Source organism: Daphnia carinata, chromosome 3, assembly GCF_022539665.2.
Source record: "Daphnia carinata strain CSIRO-1 chromosome 3, CSIRO_AGI_Dcar_HiC_V3, whole genome shotgun sequence".
NCBI classification, from domain to species: domain Eukaryota; kingdom Metazoa; phylum Arthropoda; class Branchiopoda; order Diplostraca; family Daphniidae; genus Daphnia; species Daphnia carinata.
This window is the reverse complement of record NC_081333.1, coordinates 2,789,825-2,805,183: the sequence shown is the minus strand read 5'-3', so window position 1 is coordinate 2,805,183 and position 15,359 is coordinate 2,789,825. Positions and strand designations below refer to the sequence as shown.

Sequence of the window (15,359 nt, the reverse complement as noted above, 5' to 3'; positions counted from 1 at the left end):
AAACCTTATGGTCTTGTTATTATTATTATTGTTTGTTACGCAACACGCAATGCTCGTTTGAGAAAAGAGTCTCGCCGCGCCCACCGGCGGAAAATTGGGTGCGTTTATGGTACCGTTGTAGGTATAACGAGAGGATTTCTATGCTAATAAGATTACTAGTCTGCCAGGTTTCTGTTCGGCATGATATAAAAAGTACCGGTACATTTTCCTCTTCACGAACGCTGTTATAATAGGCACACGCGAGAATTTTTCTTATGTAAAACAGGCGACACTCGGGCCAATAGTCGCTTTGTGGCTTTTTTTTACTCCCCCTCTTGAGCCAATCATTTAAAAACTAAAAAAAAACGTTTTGTTGAAAAAAAGAAAAAAGAAAAATCATAATTTATTATGGTATTCCGCTAGATGGCTCTATAGCATGTCTATTCAAAAATCTATCACACACACACACACACACACACATAAAGGCGGGCACAACAACAATACCTAAAACGTAAACAAGGTTTGCCTTTTGCCTTTACCCACACAAGTTCTTGAAAAGAAGGCTTGCCACCGAGGCATAAAACATAATATTGAAACTGTCGACCGAAAAAGGGACTCGGTTTGACACGAGGAGGAATTGTTATTCGTTTATTCTTTTTGTTGCACATAGCGTGAGTGTGTGTGTTTATATACTGTGGTCTTGTTTGCATAAACGATGAGTATGGATGATACGCGAAAGAGGGTACAGGATCATTTAAAAAACAAATGTCGAGTTTCATCCATGACGGCGCCTCAGGAATGGATCGATGGCTGTATTGCCTTTTACAGGGGTTCACATTCCAAAACAAATCTCCCCGATCTACTGGAATTTGTTGCTCAACAATGGTTTCTCATGGATTTTGTATCATTGGAACTCAAATCACTTCCCATTAACTTGAATAAATCAACTCTGGCCAACTTGACAGAGAATTATGTCCTTCAGGTGAGCCAGCGTACTCTCAATCATTTAACAAGTGCTAATAATTCTCGTGTGTTGACCAAAAACAGTTGATGTCTGTCCTCAACATTGGTCAGTCTGCCTATTCCCAGCACACCAAAATCACAAAGGGACTGGAGAGCAACAGTGAAGTCTCTGCGGACAAGAAAATACCTTCGAAATGGGAACCAAAGAACAGGAGGATGCTGTTGCTTGACCTAACGGATGGCAGTCAAAGCATCCAAGCCATGGAGTACACCCCCATCCATCACCTGCACTTGGACTTGATTCCTGGGACCAAAGTCCTCGTCAAGGGACCAGTGGAGTGCCGCCGTGGGGTCATTCTTCTCCGTTCCAACAACATTGAACTTTTAGGTGGAGAAGTGAGTGACCTAGTGCAAAAAAACGCTCCCGAGAACATCCTGGCACGTCTGCTTGACAAGCCAGAGAACCCCAACCCAGTCTACGGTACCTACACTGCGCAGACATTAGCAACCGTCAACGACGTCGAACAAGATGGAGGTATGACATTTCCCTCTAGTTTGTTTTTTGTTCTTTCTCTTTCATTGATTCGGACAAAAGGAAACTTTTTTTTTTTCAAAAAATTAGCAAGCTTCTTTTTTTCTTCCACTTGTGCTGAGCGATGGAGTGACAAACTTTTGGACCCAACTCAATTGTGCACGTGACCGTTAAATCGACAGCGTATAAAAAAAACAAGGAGACGGTGGGAGGGGGATAAAAACATTCCGCAGAGAACTTAGGAATCGCTTGGGAAAATGCATGCTACCGTTGTACGCTATCTAATTTAAGTTGAACATAACTTTTCGCCGTAGGTCTGACACCACAATGTGTGGGCAATAGAGTTTGAATATTTATTTTTTTCCCCTCCTCCTTTCACTTGACTGGTCACGTGTTCCAGCAAGTGCATTAATAATCTGATGTAACCTCAAATAAACCACCCACAGAAAAAAAAGAGGGGGGTTAGATTGGTGGGTTTCTGCGGTCTTGACTTCCGGCCGGCCCGGAAGTGTTGGTACTCGGTCATGGCTGCCAAACCTTTTGCCCTATACCAAAAGATAAAAAAAAAAAAAAAAAGAGGGGAGTACTCAACAACAACAGAAAAAAAAAAATAAATAAAATGAAAGAAAAAGAGAACCCCGGTCGATAATGAAGCTGCATCCCTGGTGGTAAAAGGTCGACACACAACACAGCGGCGCGCGCTTGTGTGTGTGTTGGGTTTAGTGATTGATCGGGCTATACTGCGCCGGCCCAACACAAAGATCTCCTCCTGACGACGGAAGTTGCTTTTTTTCTACGAAATAAGAAAAGAAAAACAAAAGGGAAGAAAAAAAATGAATCTTGGTCTTTTTCCATCATTTTCGTACTTGCCTTTTCTCTGCCTGTCGAAACTGCATCTGAAAAGTCGAGAAAGAAGGGAAACAAAAAAGTGACGAATGGATTTCTTCATCCGTATTCCATTGTTTACTACCCCAAGTTGAGGCTTTTTATTTTATGGCTTTCGCTCTGGCCATGTTCAATCGATTAAGAGTTTGAACGCACACACACAGACGGTGAGGAGGAGTTTCACTTTATACTCTACCGATTGAGTCGGTTTACTTTCCTTTTTCGTTTAAGAATTTGAAAAAAGAAAACAAAACAAAGGTTAACCATAAAAAAAAAGAGTTAACCGTCTTTGTCTTTTTTGTTGATTGAACTTCCCCGTTTTTCTTTTTAATCGAAAAGAAACCGGTTGTGGGGGATCTGCAGAATCTTTCGTATCGACTTGCACGTTAAATTGGCCAAGACAAACAAAATCGAGTCTTCGCATCTACTTTATTCCATTTATTCGTCAAAGGAAAAGAAAAAAGAAAGAAGTTTGCAGTCAAAAGAGAATCTACGATAGGATTCGGGCCTTTTTATATTTTTTGTTTTGAGGATGAGCCGATGAAAGAAAGAGTGGGTTACCCGACTTCTTTCATTCTTCCGCCGCCACTAGGCAAAAAAAAAAGAGACACACACAAACATACAAAGTTCTTGAAGAAGAATCTAGTCGAATCATTTCATCAAGTCTCTTCTTGTCTATAGAGCGGAAACTGGAACGTGATTTGTATGGCCAAGTTTATTGCCACTTGTGATGTTGATTTGTTATTCTCTTTCGCAGATGATGAACCCTCCTCCGCCAAATGCGGAAACAACACGGAGCAACAACAAAGAGGCGTCTGTCGAAACAAGTCCGCGTCGGCCAATCAAGGCACGTGTAGCGTCGCCAAACAGAAAAGGAACGACGACGATGACCTCAAACCCTGGAGTGCTTCCTTTCCGCCGGCTAAGAAAATCCAGCAGAGGGCCATACGAGCCAAAGTCGAGGAGGATATGTTTCCGGACGACGATGACGATTACATTTTCCACACGGCATCAGCAGGAGATGAAGACATGTTCCCGGACGATGATGATGACATCCTTTTCACAGCTGGCAACCTTGCCGTCCCGGTGGGGCAGTCGGAAGAAGACGCTGGGCGTCGAGTCAAAATCAGTGGACCTTTAACTACGTCGACAACAGCTGGCCAAGCTAAACCTATTATTGTCAACAGACCTTTCACTTATTTGTCGAGTTACATCAAAACAAGGACGGACAGGGCGGTCAATAATGTCAAATGTGAAGAGGAATTCATCTGTGTCAAGGTGAATTAGTCCCCATAGATCATCAAATTATTTCTCGATTTAAAAGAAAAACTTCATTTTTGTTTTAATGGCATTTCTTAGGGATTCGTAGCGACGATTAAAAGCAAATTAGAAGCGGCTAGAACAGAGATTGGGACAATCCAGTGGAAATTATCAGCCATTATTAATGACGGATCGGCTGCGTTGTTTGTTGATTTCGGTCCGGATGTAAGTACGAATCAATCAGACCGTAATTAATCTACTTTTTTGTTTCGTCCCCCTCTTGTTGATTTTTTCCTTTTTTTTTATCTTTCCCGATTGGCAAAAACAAAAAAGGTTTTGGAGAATCTGATTGGATATTCACCGCCTGCTCTCAAATCAATGATGGCTGCTAGTGGCGGCGATAGTAAACGTATCGGAGCACAAGTAAGTTGCCTTTACAACATCCGTATCCGTAACGTCAAAGTTAGTTGAAAACTTGTACGTCGAAAAGGAAAGCCTACTCTGTTGCCGAGGGAAAATAATTGACTAGTTTTATTAGCCGCAAGAACGTTGAAAACCCACAAAATTGAAAAGACAGCCCCGCCAAAAAAAAAGTTGGGCCTTTTCGTCCGGTATTTGGAAAGAGCAAACAAGATGAAATAAGCAGAAACCAGTCGGCATTAACTGTTCCAAGACAACAACCGACAGAAGTAACTATCAGCCAGTCCCGTTTGGTACGTTTTTTTTTTTCTTGCTCCGTACATGCGCCAGTGAGTAGATGGAATGGAAGCGGGTCGCTGCACAAAGCTCCTCGCAATCAAGAGGGGGGGGGGGGGGTGCACAAGTACTATGTATAGAAGTAAGGTTGAGAGAACATGCCCCCAAGGGTTATATCATCTAAGCTCTTCAGGCTGATAATTAAAAATCCAATGAAATCTAATCGTCTGCATATGCAAAAAATAGTTTTAGTGGGTTTTTTTTCTCATCAAACTCTGTTTTTTTTTTTTTTTTTTGCTTTGATTACTATTTTCTTTTCCATTGTTAAAAAAAAGGTATTGGAAGAAGCCAAGCAAAAGCTCATCCGTTTGAATTGCCTTCTCCACATCCGATGGCCGGCTAGTGATGCTGATCGAGACAAGTGCAGCGCAGCCGGAATTCCGGCCACAAACCATAAGTTGCCCGTTGTCTACCGGTTGGAGGACATTGAGCGTCGTCATCTCGAAATGTTACAACTTTTGTGATTGGTTCGCACACATACACTATCTAGCACTTTAGACGTGAGCTTTCTACGAGATCATAATGGAAGAAAACATTAAGAATGGCGACGACCGTGCCTGGGCTTACACACATTATATGTGTGTGTGTGTGTGTGTATACAGTGTGTGTGTGTGTACCTGCTGCCAGAAACAGCTGGATCGATCGGCTGCCTCCATCCCCGTGTGTCTACTTGTTTTTCTCATCTCCGTTTTATTTTTCTTCTTTACCAATTTTCGCGCTGTAAATCAGTCGCTTTTTTTAAGAACAGAGAATGCCACACTTTTTCTCCAGTGGGAAGGATGTTGATTTTTTTCTTTTCCTGCGAAAGAGAAGAGCTGTGTCGTTTGTTGTTAACGAGGAGACGTGAACCCACTCGAGAAAAAAACATGGAAAAAAATATCCCTGCTCATTATGATGTCTATCGTTTGACACGAGGAAATGTATTTACTTTTTCATCATGCAAATTCTGAATGGCATCAAGCCAAAATTAAGTCTTAAGTGTAAGCTTAAAAGAAGAATATGAATGTTCGGGTAAAAATGGGGAGGGAGATGTTACGTACTTGATGAGCTTTTTTTTTTTTGCTATTGAAACATTCGCGGGAGAAGGGCGGTTAGATACGAATAATAGGGAATAAACATGTCATGTTATGGTTTAATGAAGAATCGATACTTGGCAGCAGCTGAAAATCTAAAGTAAAAAGAAAAAAAAAATTCCAAAAAGATGTGGCCATTCGCACAGTTCACCCATTTAATAGTCGAAGTTTTGGGTCGATGGTGTGTATATTCCTAGTTTTTTAATATAGAAAAGCGCGCTCTCCTCTTCTTTTACGATGCTCCCATATCAAAATAAACTTTTGCTACCTTTTTTTTTAATTTTTAAAGAGGGGATACGCAGTGTTCGAACATTTTTTTTGCGCAAATGTGAAAAATTGAGATGAAACCCCCCTTGTTTTTTTTTTTTTTTTGCCTTTTCGATTGTGATGCCCCCTGGAATACAATCTGATTTCCCTTCGGCCAGCTTCGGACAAAACATGCAACAACCAAAACAACAACAACAAAAAATGAAACAAGAAACATGACACGCAACTGTCCGGTAGCAAAACCGCAAAAAAATCTTTTTTTTTTTCGGGCTGACTAAACATTATTTTGATATGAAATACAAAATGAAAAGACTGTCGTGGGGAACATTTGCAGTAGACATTTTTTGGATGGTTCACTCATCAAGTCCTTGATTCAACGTCCCTGGTAATACATTTGATGGTGAGTCCTAGTTATTTATATATTCTATTGCCGTTGGAGAATAAAGCGCGCCGATGAACGTCGAAATGGTATACCTAATACTACTCTCTCAATCTTCTCTCCCCGAAAAAGCCTTTAGTACCCTCCGAATGGGAACCTTTAACCGCGTCACGTCTATACAAAAAAGAGGCGGAGACATGTCGCATCGATCTCTCTTCCGGGGCAAGCATATATGTATAAATATATAAAAATACGGTGTGCTTTATAAATATACGAGGACGAATCTTGAATGTTAATACTCTATTTTATTATACGGATCGTTCATTAGACGCCCTATGTATATATCTATATGGGTTGTAATTTTCTTCCTTGAACAGTCGTTCGATTTGCAGACGATCTTCTTTGATGCCTGCAGCATAATTTCCATTTTGAAAAAATCATAATTGCTAGTTTTTTAAGAAAAGAGTTAAACTCGTAGTTTGAAAATAATTTTCTTTTACGTAATACAAGTTAAGTTTACACCTGTAGTTCATCGCTCATTGATTCTGTACATAGAGAATTTATTTTGTCAATATTTAATATTACAATTTTTCTAATGTGGCAATGTTTCACGGAGCAGACAAAGTTTCTACAGCTAATAAAATAAAATTTTCTGGTAACAATAAGACAATGTTGCACCTATTATTTTTATTCTCAAGTATGTCCCACACACGAGAACAGAGAAAAAAAAAACGTGTTTCATTGCGCGCGCAACTTTTCTTCTCTCCCTGGTAATAAAATGTATCACATCTTCGACTAGCGAAGAGCAAAAGAGAGAGTACAAAAAAAAAAAGGAGAGCCACCTTGTCGAGTTCACAGTTCTCCCACACTCGTGCCGGTGGCGTACTGCTTTGCACACATATTAAAAAGGTCCATGTCAGCGAGCTTTTGGTTTAGAACGTGGGTTGCAGTGGTCGTGACCGCTAGCAGCCTCCCTGCTTTTACGTACTAAAATAAACCAGTACGTTAGTGGACGTTGTGCAAGGTGGTCGTACGGTGTGTGTCATTGTGTTTCTTTGACCAGTGATTTTTGAGAACGTGGTTTTCCTTCAGTGCTTTTTTTGTTTTACTTCAAATTGAATTTGTAGAAAATGTTTTCCATTGTGGTGGTTACGTCAACAATGGCATTGTTGTTGACGTCCGGCTTGACAGTAGTCTCGGCTGCATCTGAACCCGGGTAAGTAGAAATGATTGAAATTCCCTTTTTTCTTCTTCTTTACGTGTTAGAAGTGTAAATGGTTTTGAAAGGGGAGTGTATTTGTTTGCCTCGTATTGGATACGTTTTGTTTTGTGTTGCCGGTTCGAAGCAATTGCGAGAAAAAGTGGGGTTGTTCTCTCTGATTTTATTACGATTGCAGTTTAAAAGGTGTTGCCAATTGTTAAAAATTCGTATCGAAAATGCCCAAAGTATATTTTTTTTCTTTGAAAAGCTAGATTATATTTTTTTTCTTTTCGAAGAACTTAAGTTTCCATACAGTATCCTATGAATGATACAACATTTTGATGCATTTGCCGTGAATTGTTAGACGCGAATTTTCGCAACACATCTGCACAAGACCTGCCTGTTCAATAACCTTTCTTTCGCTCGCAATTGGCTCCTGTGCCCCCCCCCCCCATATATCTCTACGAAGACGTTCGCTATATCCCAGATGATTTATATAGCTGCCGTTCTTCCATAAAGTCCACATCGAAACTAAATGTACAGTTTGATATCCCTCGAGGACAAATGGCTTCCACTCGTCTGGGGCGGTGTTGGCTATATAAAGCCTTATCGCTTATTTTTTATTTTCTCCTATAAACAGGAAATGATTAAAATTATATTTAAACTCTTGGGTTGGTTCGTATGATTGGTTGGCGGGAGGGAACGGGGTCTCCAACGTTTGAAGAAATCAATCAGACAGTTTTTCCAGTTCATTTCATATTGGATTGCTCGGCATATTTTCGTAAAGAATGTCTCATCTGCATAATGGTCGGGAAAAATATTTGATCGATCGAAAACAGAGCGCTGCGTGATGAAGAGAGTTTTTGTTGTTTTGCCTATAGGTGTTCTGCATCATACAAGTTTTACTAATGAGTTTCTTCATTTTCTAACATGGGCGACAATTGGAAAACGAAAAATGCAGCAAGCATCACTATAATATTTCGGGAATTCTCAATGGACTCCAAGTCGGTTACGATAAACGCGTTCGTCCCAATTACGGAGGTTAGTCTTTTATTATTCATACATTAAAAAAAAAATAGTTGGAAAAGTTACGGTAAACATTCATACAATGTGTCGTCGCTTTTTGACGATTTAATTTGAAATTTGTTCTTACGTGTATGCGATTGACAAATATTTATTCGCAGGGCATGCACATATTATTATGCATCTTTACAATAGTGTCTGTTTGGACATCCATTTCTTTAGGGCAAAAGGGGAAATGTTTTGATTGGTGGACTCTCCCTGCGTCTAAATAATAACACAAAGAAGTATATATTATCCTGACGGACAGCCGGGCAAACATTTTAGAATACGCATATATATATAAAGCTTGAAATCTTAAGACGATCCGTTTCTTGCGCTATTGTATTGATGCGTACATAAATCAGGGGTAAGAGAGGTCTACACATATATATATTCCCTGTCGTGTTGTTATTGATTTCCCGTTCCCACTTCTTTCCTTTTTTTTTCTTTTTCATCGCATGCTGCCCATGTTATATTAGAAACGTGTTTGGGTTGTATAGATATAGGCCTCTGTGTGTACCTTTCATTCGGTGTGTGTTTTATCGCGTGGCAATTGTTCTTTTCTAAATTCATTTGATCCAACTTGAGGCATACAACAGATGTGGTAGTATTTGTTTAGCATCCTATTTTCAAAAAAAAAAAAAAAGAAAAGAAGGAAAGCAATAGAGAAAACAACAGCTTGTGCGAGAAAAATTGAGGGAAGCAAAATGGACCTACCGAAAAAAAGATAAATTACACTAGTCACATCTAAAATTTAAAGAAAAAAAAATATATAAATTAATCCAGTCTTTAGTAAGCCACTGCTGTTGCTGCCTCGTGAAACTTGATCACATCACATTTAATCCGATATATGTTTTACTGTTGGGTCGTCAAGCGGCCTATTAAGACGGCTACAGTTGTCAGTGTGGTAGAGTTTAATAATCGATTTACTTATATTAGCAATGTCAATAGTATTTTATTTCATTTCCCTAATTTCTTTTTTCATTTTCGTGCATTTAAAATTATGTTTTGTGATAAAAAAAGAGAGATCATTGAAACATTCTTACCGCTTTGCAGTATATCAAAGAAGCGAGTTGAAGTTTAGTCGGAACGACTGGAGGATCCTAGTCGACACAGTATAGCCACTAAAGTGAAAAAAAAATGAAAAAGAAAGAAGTGTTTAATATTTATAAAGATGATGAATTATTGATCGACTAGGAAATGCGTGGATGTATACAAGAGCCGCTTTCTTTCATATTTATTATTAGATTGATGTCTTTGGATATTATTAACACCGAACCGCACAGTCGCGCGCGTCTGTCAAATTGATTTGCGGGCTATCCGTTTAGTTTCTTAATCCTCATACAAGAAATGTTTCTCTCTGTCTCTCCTGATTCATATTTCCAGCAGTTTTTTGTTTCGTTTGCTTGAATGAAATGGTATTAATGATGTGTGTTCTTTTTCAGGAATTCCCGTACAGATTGACGTGTCTATGGGAATCATTACCATCAGCTCGCTATCAGAAGTTACAATGGTGAGTTATTTTAGACCTTAACTTCATTCTATACAGGCCTCTGAATAGAATGAAGACCTACGTATATGTTGACGTCATCGCACTAGTAGATTGTTACATGCCTCACGATGGTTAAACTTTGGCAATCACGCTAGCTTCCGTTAGATCCAAGGGTACGATTAAGAGAAAAAGTTAAAAATTAAGGTCGCAATGTTTAAAAAGGGAAATGATTTGATGGAATATTGCCGCCGGTTTGAACCTGTTTGTTTTCATTTCGTCGATAGTTTCATTCGTATAGGGTTTATGGTTGACGTTTGATCGATGGCTATTATAAATTGTTTGCATATTCTGCCCCTCGCGTTGTTATTGAATATCGCACAGTTGATTCATCCAAACAATTGAATGAAGCGATTTACGTACTTCGAATAAACCTTCCATCACGCCGCCAAGGGAAGCGGTTGAATTCGGGAAACACGTTGACCCCCCGTTGGCCATCTTCGCGTGATTATTGCTATAACGTGGGGGTCATTGCGTCCGTTGATCGATAAAGCTTTTCTTTTTTGCTATACATTTTTATTATCGATATAGAATCAACAAGAAAAGCAATCGACGTTCTGAATATGTACATACAATGATCCTTATTTGTATGTTATTATACAGGATTTCACGCTGGACGTTTACTTCCGCCAATACTGGACAGATGGTCGTCTCTCGTTCCAGAAGCAACGTGGAGTAGAGATTTTATCAGTCAGTACGGAGTACCTTCGCAACATGTGGGTACCCGACACATTTTTTCCCAACGAGAAAACGGCTTATTTGCATACAGTTACGACGTCCAACGAATTCGTTCGCATCCGTCACGATGGTGAAATATCCCGCAGCATGAGGTTTGTTTATTATGCCATAGAAAAAAAAAAGCAATTTAGATAAATCCATTTTTCTATCGATTTTTTTTCCTTATATTGGCTGGAAATATAGAATTACTATCACGGCATCGTGTCCCATGAACCTGAAATATTTTCCGCTAGACAGTCAACTATGCCCCGTTGAAATTGAAAGCTGTAAGTTTAAAAATATATATATATAAAAAAAACATTTGTGACATTTGGTCGTAATGTAAAGTTTTTGCTCCACTTTTTGCGCAGTTGGATTCACGACCAATGAGATTTGGTACAAGTGGGTCGACGGACCGAAAGCTGTTTCCATTTTTCCCGAAGTCGAATTACCTCAATTTCAAGTCATGGGCTATCGTAAAAGAGAATACAGTTACAGTCTTACTACTGGTAATCAAAATTTAGAGCATGAATTTCTCTATTTTGACAAAATGTTTTCATATTTTTCCCAACATTTTTTTTAGGCAATTATTCACGATTAGCGTGCGATATTCAATTTGTTCGCTCGATGGGTTATTATTTGATTCAAATTTACATCCCGTCGAGTTTGATTGTCGTCATTTCGTGGGTCTCATTCTGGATTAATCGAAATGCGTCTCCCGCACGAGTATCGCTCGGCGTCACCACCGTGCTCACCATGACAACGCTCATGTCCTCAACCAACGCCCAATTGCCAAAGATCTCCTACGTCAAGTCGATCGACATCTACCTGGGCACTTGTTTCGTCATGGTCTTTGCTTCCCTCTTAGGTACGTTTCCATTTTCCTATTTTTTTTTATTTCTTACCGTATAATATTTGAGAGATAAATATCTATTGCACCGACCTTTATCTATTATTCCCATGTTCGTGTGTGTGTGTGTGTGTGTACTCGAACTGAATTATTTTCGTACATGTGTGTATGTGCGCGCAAGAGGGCATATATGGTGCGGAAATGTATCCAATAAGTTTTTGGCTGCCGCATCAGCACATGTCACGGCATTTCCCGTTTCTGCTTTATATACGACACACACACACACACACACACGTGTTTGTGCCTTTTTTTTTTCCTTTGGCATTTTCGTGCGCTCGTGATGCCCCTCCCCCCCACCGACGTCCATAATATATCAATTGATACATGGATATATATACAAATATTAGATTCCCCCTGAGAGTACACAAATATGCAAAATTTCGTTGCTGCTGCATATTTAGTTGTACATTTATCTCATTCGCAGTCTGTATTTGTGTTCATCAAAATTCAACGTCTGCTGAATAATAGCACTCGAAAACGTAGTTAAGGTATAAGAAGCCTTCCTTCCATTTCGTATCGATTTTATATTGGCAACGTTGTCAGGGAAGAGTATCAAAAAACATTTCTCGCATATTTTTATTTCGCCCCTTTTTTTTCCTTTGGTATTTACATATATATTCGGAATCTAAGTTGATCCAATGTATATCTAAATAGTAAAGCTCTAAGCTTGGGATGTACCCGATTGCCCCGAACTAAATATGCGCGTAGGTGAGATGCGCGCGCGCTGCTAACGTCATGTCAAGTCGGACGTCATCCTCGTATCGTTACCGTTTTTATTTGTCAGTTATAGTAGTTACATCTAGTGCGATTGATTAAATATGGATAAATTCAAGCTCCGGATAACGTTCCTTTGCAGTAACAAATCGTCAGGGATCGTTTATTATGGAATGGAGCAAAAAGTAAAACGGGAAAGGAAAAAGGAAAGATTCATCATCAATTCAAACGGAGGAGTATACGTACAAACAAAAGATACGTCGGTTACCAATGGCAACTGGTTGATGCTTCATCGTTCAATGCATCCTGTGTATAGAAAATCCAATCAGCCGAAATGTACCGCGTCGTTCTCGATTGAACTATTCCCGTCGTAGGCCCTTGATCGAAAAACTTTGCCGTCCGTTGCCATGGCAACGCGGTTGATCTATATACAGCCTATCTCTCGCCCTATGTAAGAAAATAGCAAAAAAAAAAAAAAAAGAAAAAAATTGGGCTTCTGTGATTACAATTTTCTTTCACATCAGGGCCAGGCTTCTCACGTGCGTCTTCGTCCGTGAAAAACGTTGACGCTTTTGATGTGTATACGACACATCGTCAGCACCACATCCCTCCCCTCCCGCACTTCCCACATAATAAATATATTTAAGACCCACAGGGAAAAGGAGTAATATATGAAAAAAAGAAAGAAAATAGTCCCTTTCCTATATACATGTCCTCATTCATTCGTTACATCTCGCAGGGACAATATGCGCTGCGAAAGAAAATCGCACATCTACGTGTTCTCGACGCTTGAAATGGAATTTTTTATTATATAGATTGAACGCGTTTAACTTCTTATGTATACTGTTATAGACGCGTAAAGGTCATTTCTATTTTTGTTCTTTTTGTTGAATACCTTTAGCAACGTGTTTCGCGTACGTAAAAAAAAAATAGCATTGGAAAACGTGTGCATATTTAAAATGTCAATTTCACACGTTTCACGCTGTCGACAAGAAATATTTAATCTAGTATAACCTTTTTTGCTTGATTGACGTGTAGAGTACGCTGCCGTAGGGTATATCGCTAAACGAATTGACATGCGGAAGAAACGCTACCAGAATCTACAAAAATTGGCCGAACAAAGACGGGCAGCCATGCAGGTCAGCACGAACGCGGGATCTCTGGATGGCGAGACAGCCTCATCCACTGTCGCCAAATCACATGTAATATTGGTTTTAATTGTTTTTTTTTTTTTTTTGAGGGGGTGGAATTTCATATTTTAAAATGCCTCTTTTCCAAATACGCAGTGCAAGAATAATAAATCGGGAAGTAGCACAGTGGTTCAAGTGACGGCTGTTGGTGACACGGACGACCTGGCGCTGGTCAGCCAGGGCAAGAACCTGAACATGATGTGTGGCGCCTCACCCTCAACCATCGACAAGTATTCTCGCGTCATCTTCCCCGTCTGCTTCGCCTGCTTTCATCTGATGTACTGGGTCATCTACCTCCACATCTCAGAGGTCACCACCGAAGACCTTACGCTCCACAATCCCAAATAACTGATCGATTATATCAAATAATCGATTCATTACTTATTAATCCAGTTTCGGATTAAACACGAATCAGCTCTCATCCCCCAATTAACTACTCGTTTCTCAACTCATCTTTCTAGCTATTTTCCTGTATACTTTCGTCTTTTTAATTCATCCTCCATATATATAATTAGGTATATAAAATAGTATAGTAGGTATACAAAAGAGTGGCCAGGCCACCGATATTAGCCAGTTCAACTGTAGCCCATTATCTTTAAAAAAAAGAAAAAAAAGATTTACCAATCTAGATAATATTAATTACAGATTTTAATTTCAATGTAAATTTTTCTACGTAAAATAATTCTACAATATCTACTGCCTCATAAAATTCCATTCTTTTTTTTTTTCAATTTAAAATAATTAAATTCAACACAGTATATACTGGTATATATACTTAAAATAATAATATGTATAATATTTGTATATACATTACATGAATATGATCAATGCTTTCTATCCAATAATATTCAATTCAATGAAGGTAAAGTCGTTCTACTGCTAACATTAATTATGACATCCTTTCATCAATCTATCTTTCTCACGCTACTTCACATTTATTAAATTAAAATATCTCGTAAAAGAATTACTCAATAACGACAATGTTATTTACAGATAAGAACTTTAGAGAAAAAAAAGTCAATCGTTGAAATCATATTGAAATAATTATGAATCCAAAGTTCTTTCTATACTTCCACTACACCTCCTTCTCTCTTTTCGAAATGACATACAGCCTATTTATAACAGCAAGACAAAATATAATTATTGCGAAATCGTTAATCGCGTGTTGTACATAGGATGAAACTAACGTTGCTAAAAATAATTGTTCTCTTTATTTGTCTAACTTTGTTTTTCGTTGGGACAATTTGGCTGTGACAAGTGTGCATTGGCCTGCGTGTTTCACTGTAAATGTCAAACGTGCGTAGCGGCTCAACGCGCGTGCAATTTGTCGACTAGACAAGAAAAAAACAACTCATCATTAATTTATCACTTGTAATCAAGACGAATGTAACGAAGTCGACGGATATATATCATCTGGATTTTATTGTTTGTATAGGAAATGATTGATTTTGTCTTGGTCGTATGACACACTTTTATATATTACAAACCCTTTTTGAATGATTGATTCACTGCTAAAGGGGATGTTTAAGCCTAATTTTATCCATCCACCAACTTGCCAACTACACAATATGGTTACCCTCATCTAATCGAAGTGAAATTACTGGTAGCCATATTGTGAACCAATGTGCATGTTGCCGAATGGGAAAAGTAGGATCAAACATCCCAATAGATGATATATATAGTGTGATAGCAATAAAAAAAACTATAAAAAATGATTAAAAACAAACGAATTACTTTGTTATTGCACAAGTCCTCGTTCCAGCTGGGCAATTTTACTCGACACAAATCGAAACCCATTACAAAGAAATTTGTATCGTTTACGAAAAACGACTTCGCTTCATGGAATTTTCTGGGATTCGTAAAAAGCAACGAATAAATAGGAGACGTCCAAGTTTCACGTAAATTAATCTTGACGTATGTGT

At 38.8% G+C, this 15,359-nt stretch overlaps 2 protein-coding genes across 2 annotated transcripts; both read left to right on the top strand.

Annotated features, from left to right (window-relative positions):
• Positions 1-438: 438 nt before the first annotated feature.
• Positions 439-5,030, top strand: LOC130693431 (recQ-mediated genome instability protein 1-like). Its single transcript, XM_057516573.2, has 6 exons — positions 439-961; positions 1,027-1,477; positions 3,117-3,637; positions 3,719-3,844; positions 3,953-4,042; positions 4,651-5,030. The coding sequence occupies exons 1-6, from the start codon at positions 695-697 to the stop codon at positions 4,837-4,839; spliced, it is 1,644 nt and encodes a 547-aa protein (XP_057372556.1). The 5' UTR covers positions 439-694; the 3' UTR covers positions 4,840-5,030.
• Positions 5,031-6,960: 1,930 nt separating this feature from the next.
• LOC130693433 (gamma-aminobutyric acid receptor subunit beta-like) lies at positions 6,961-14,490 on the top strand. Its single transcript, XM_057516576.2, has 9 exons — positions 6,961-7,310; positions 8,257-8,336; positions 9,803-9,870; positions 10,510-10,736; positions 10,828-10,910; positions 10,995-11,132; positions 11,207-11,491; positions 13,286-13,449; positions 13,534-14,490. Exons 1-9 carry the CDS (start codon positions 7,225-7,227, stop codon positions 13,783-13,785), a joined length of 1,383 nt encoding a protein of 460 aa, XP_057372559.1. The 5' UTR covers positions 6,961-7,224; the 3' UTR covers positions 13,786-14,490.
• The last annotated feature ends 869 nt before the right edge of the window (positions 14,491-15,359 follow it).

What these genes read in the sequence shown, in the direction of transcription:
- LOC130693431 (XM_057516573.2), top strand. Translation starts at nt 695, where the DNA reads ATGAGTATGGATGATACGCGAAAGAGGGTACAGGATCATTTAAAAAAC. An exon ending in CAGAGAATTATGTCCTTCAG is followed by an intron (nt 962 to 1,026) that starts GTGAGCCAGCGT and finishes GACCAAAAACAG; the next exon opens with TTGATGTCTGTCCTCAACAT. An exon ending in CGACGTCGAACAAGATGGAG is followed by an intron (nt 1,478 to 3,116) that starts GTATGACATTTC and finishes TCTCTTTCGCAG; the next exon opens with ATGATGAACCCTCCTCCGCC.
- LOC130693433 (XM_057516576.2), top strand. Translation starts at nt 7,225, where the DNA reads ATGTTTTCCATTGTGGTGGTTACGTCAACAATGGCATTGTTGTTGACG. An exon ending in CGTTCGTCCCAATTACGGAG is followed by an intron (nt 8,337 to 9,802) that starts GTTAGTCTTTTA and finishes GTTCTTTTTCAG; the next exon opens with GAATTCCCGTACAGATTGAC. An exon ending in CCCCGTTGAAATTGAAAGCT is followed by an intron (nt 10,911 to 10,994) that starts GTAAGTTTAAAA and finishes CTTTTTGCGCAG; the next exon opens with TTGGATTCACGACCAATGAG.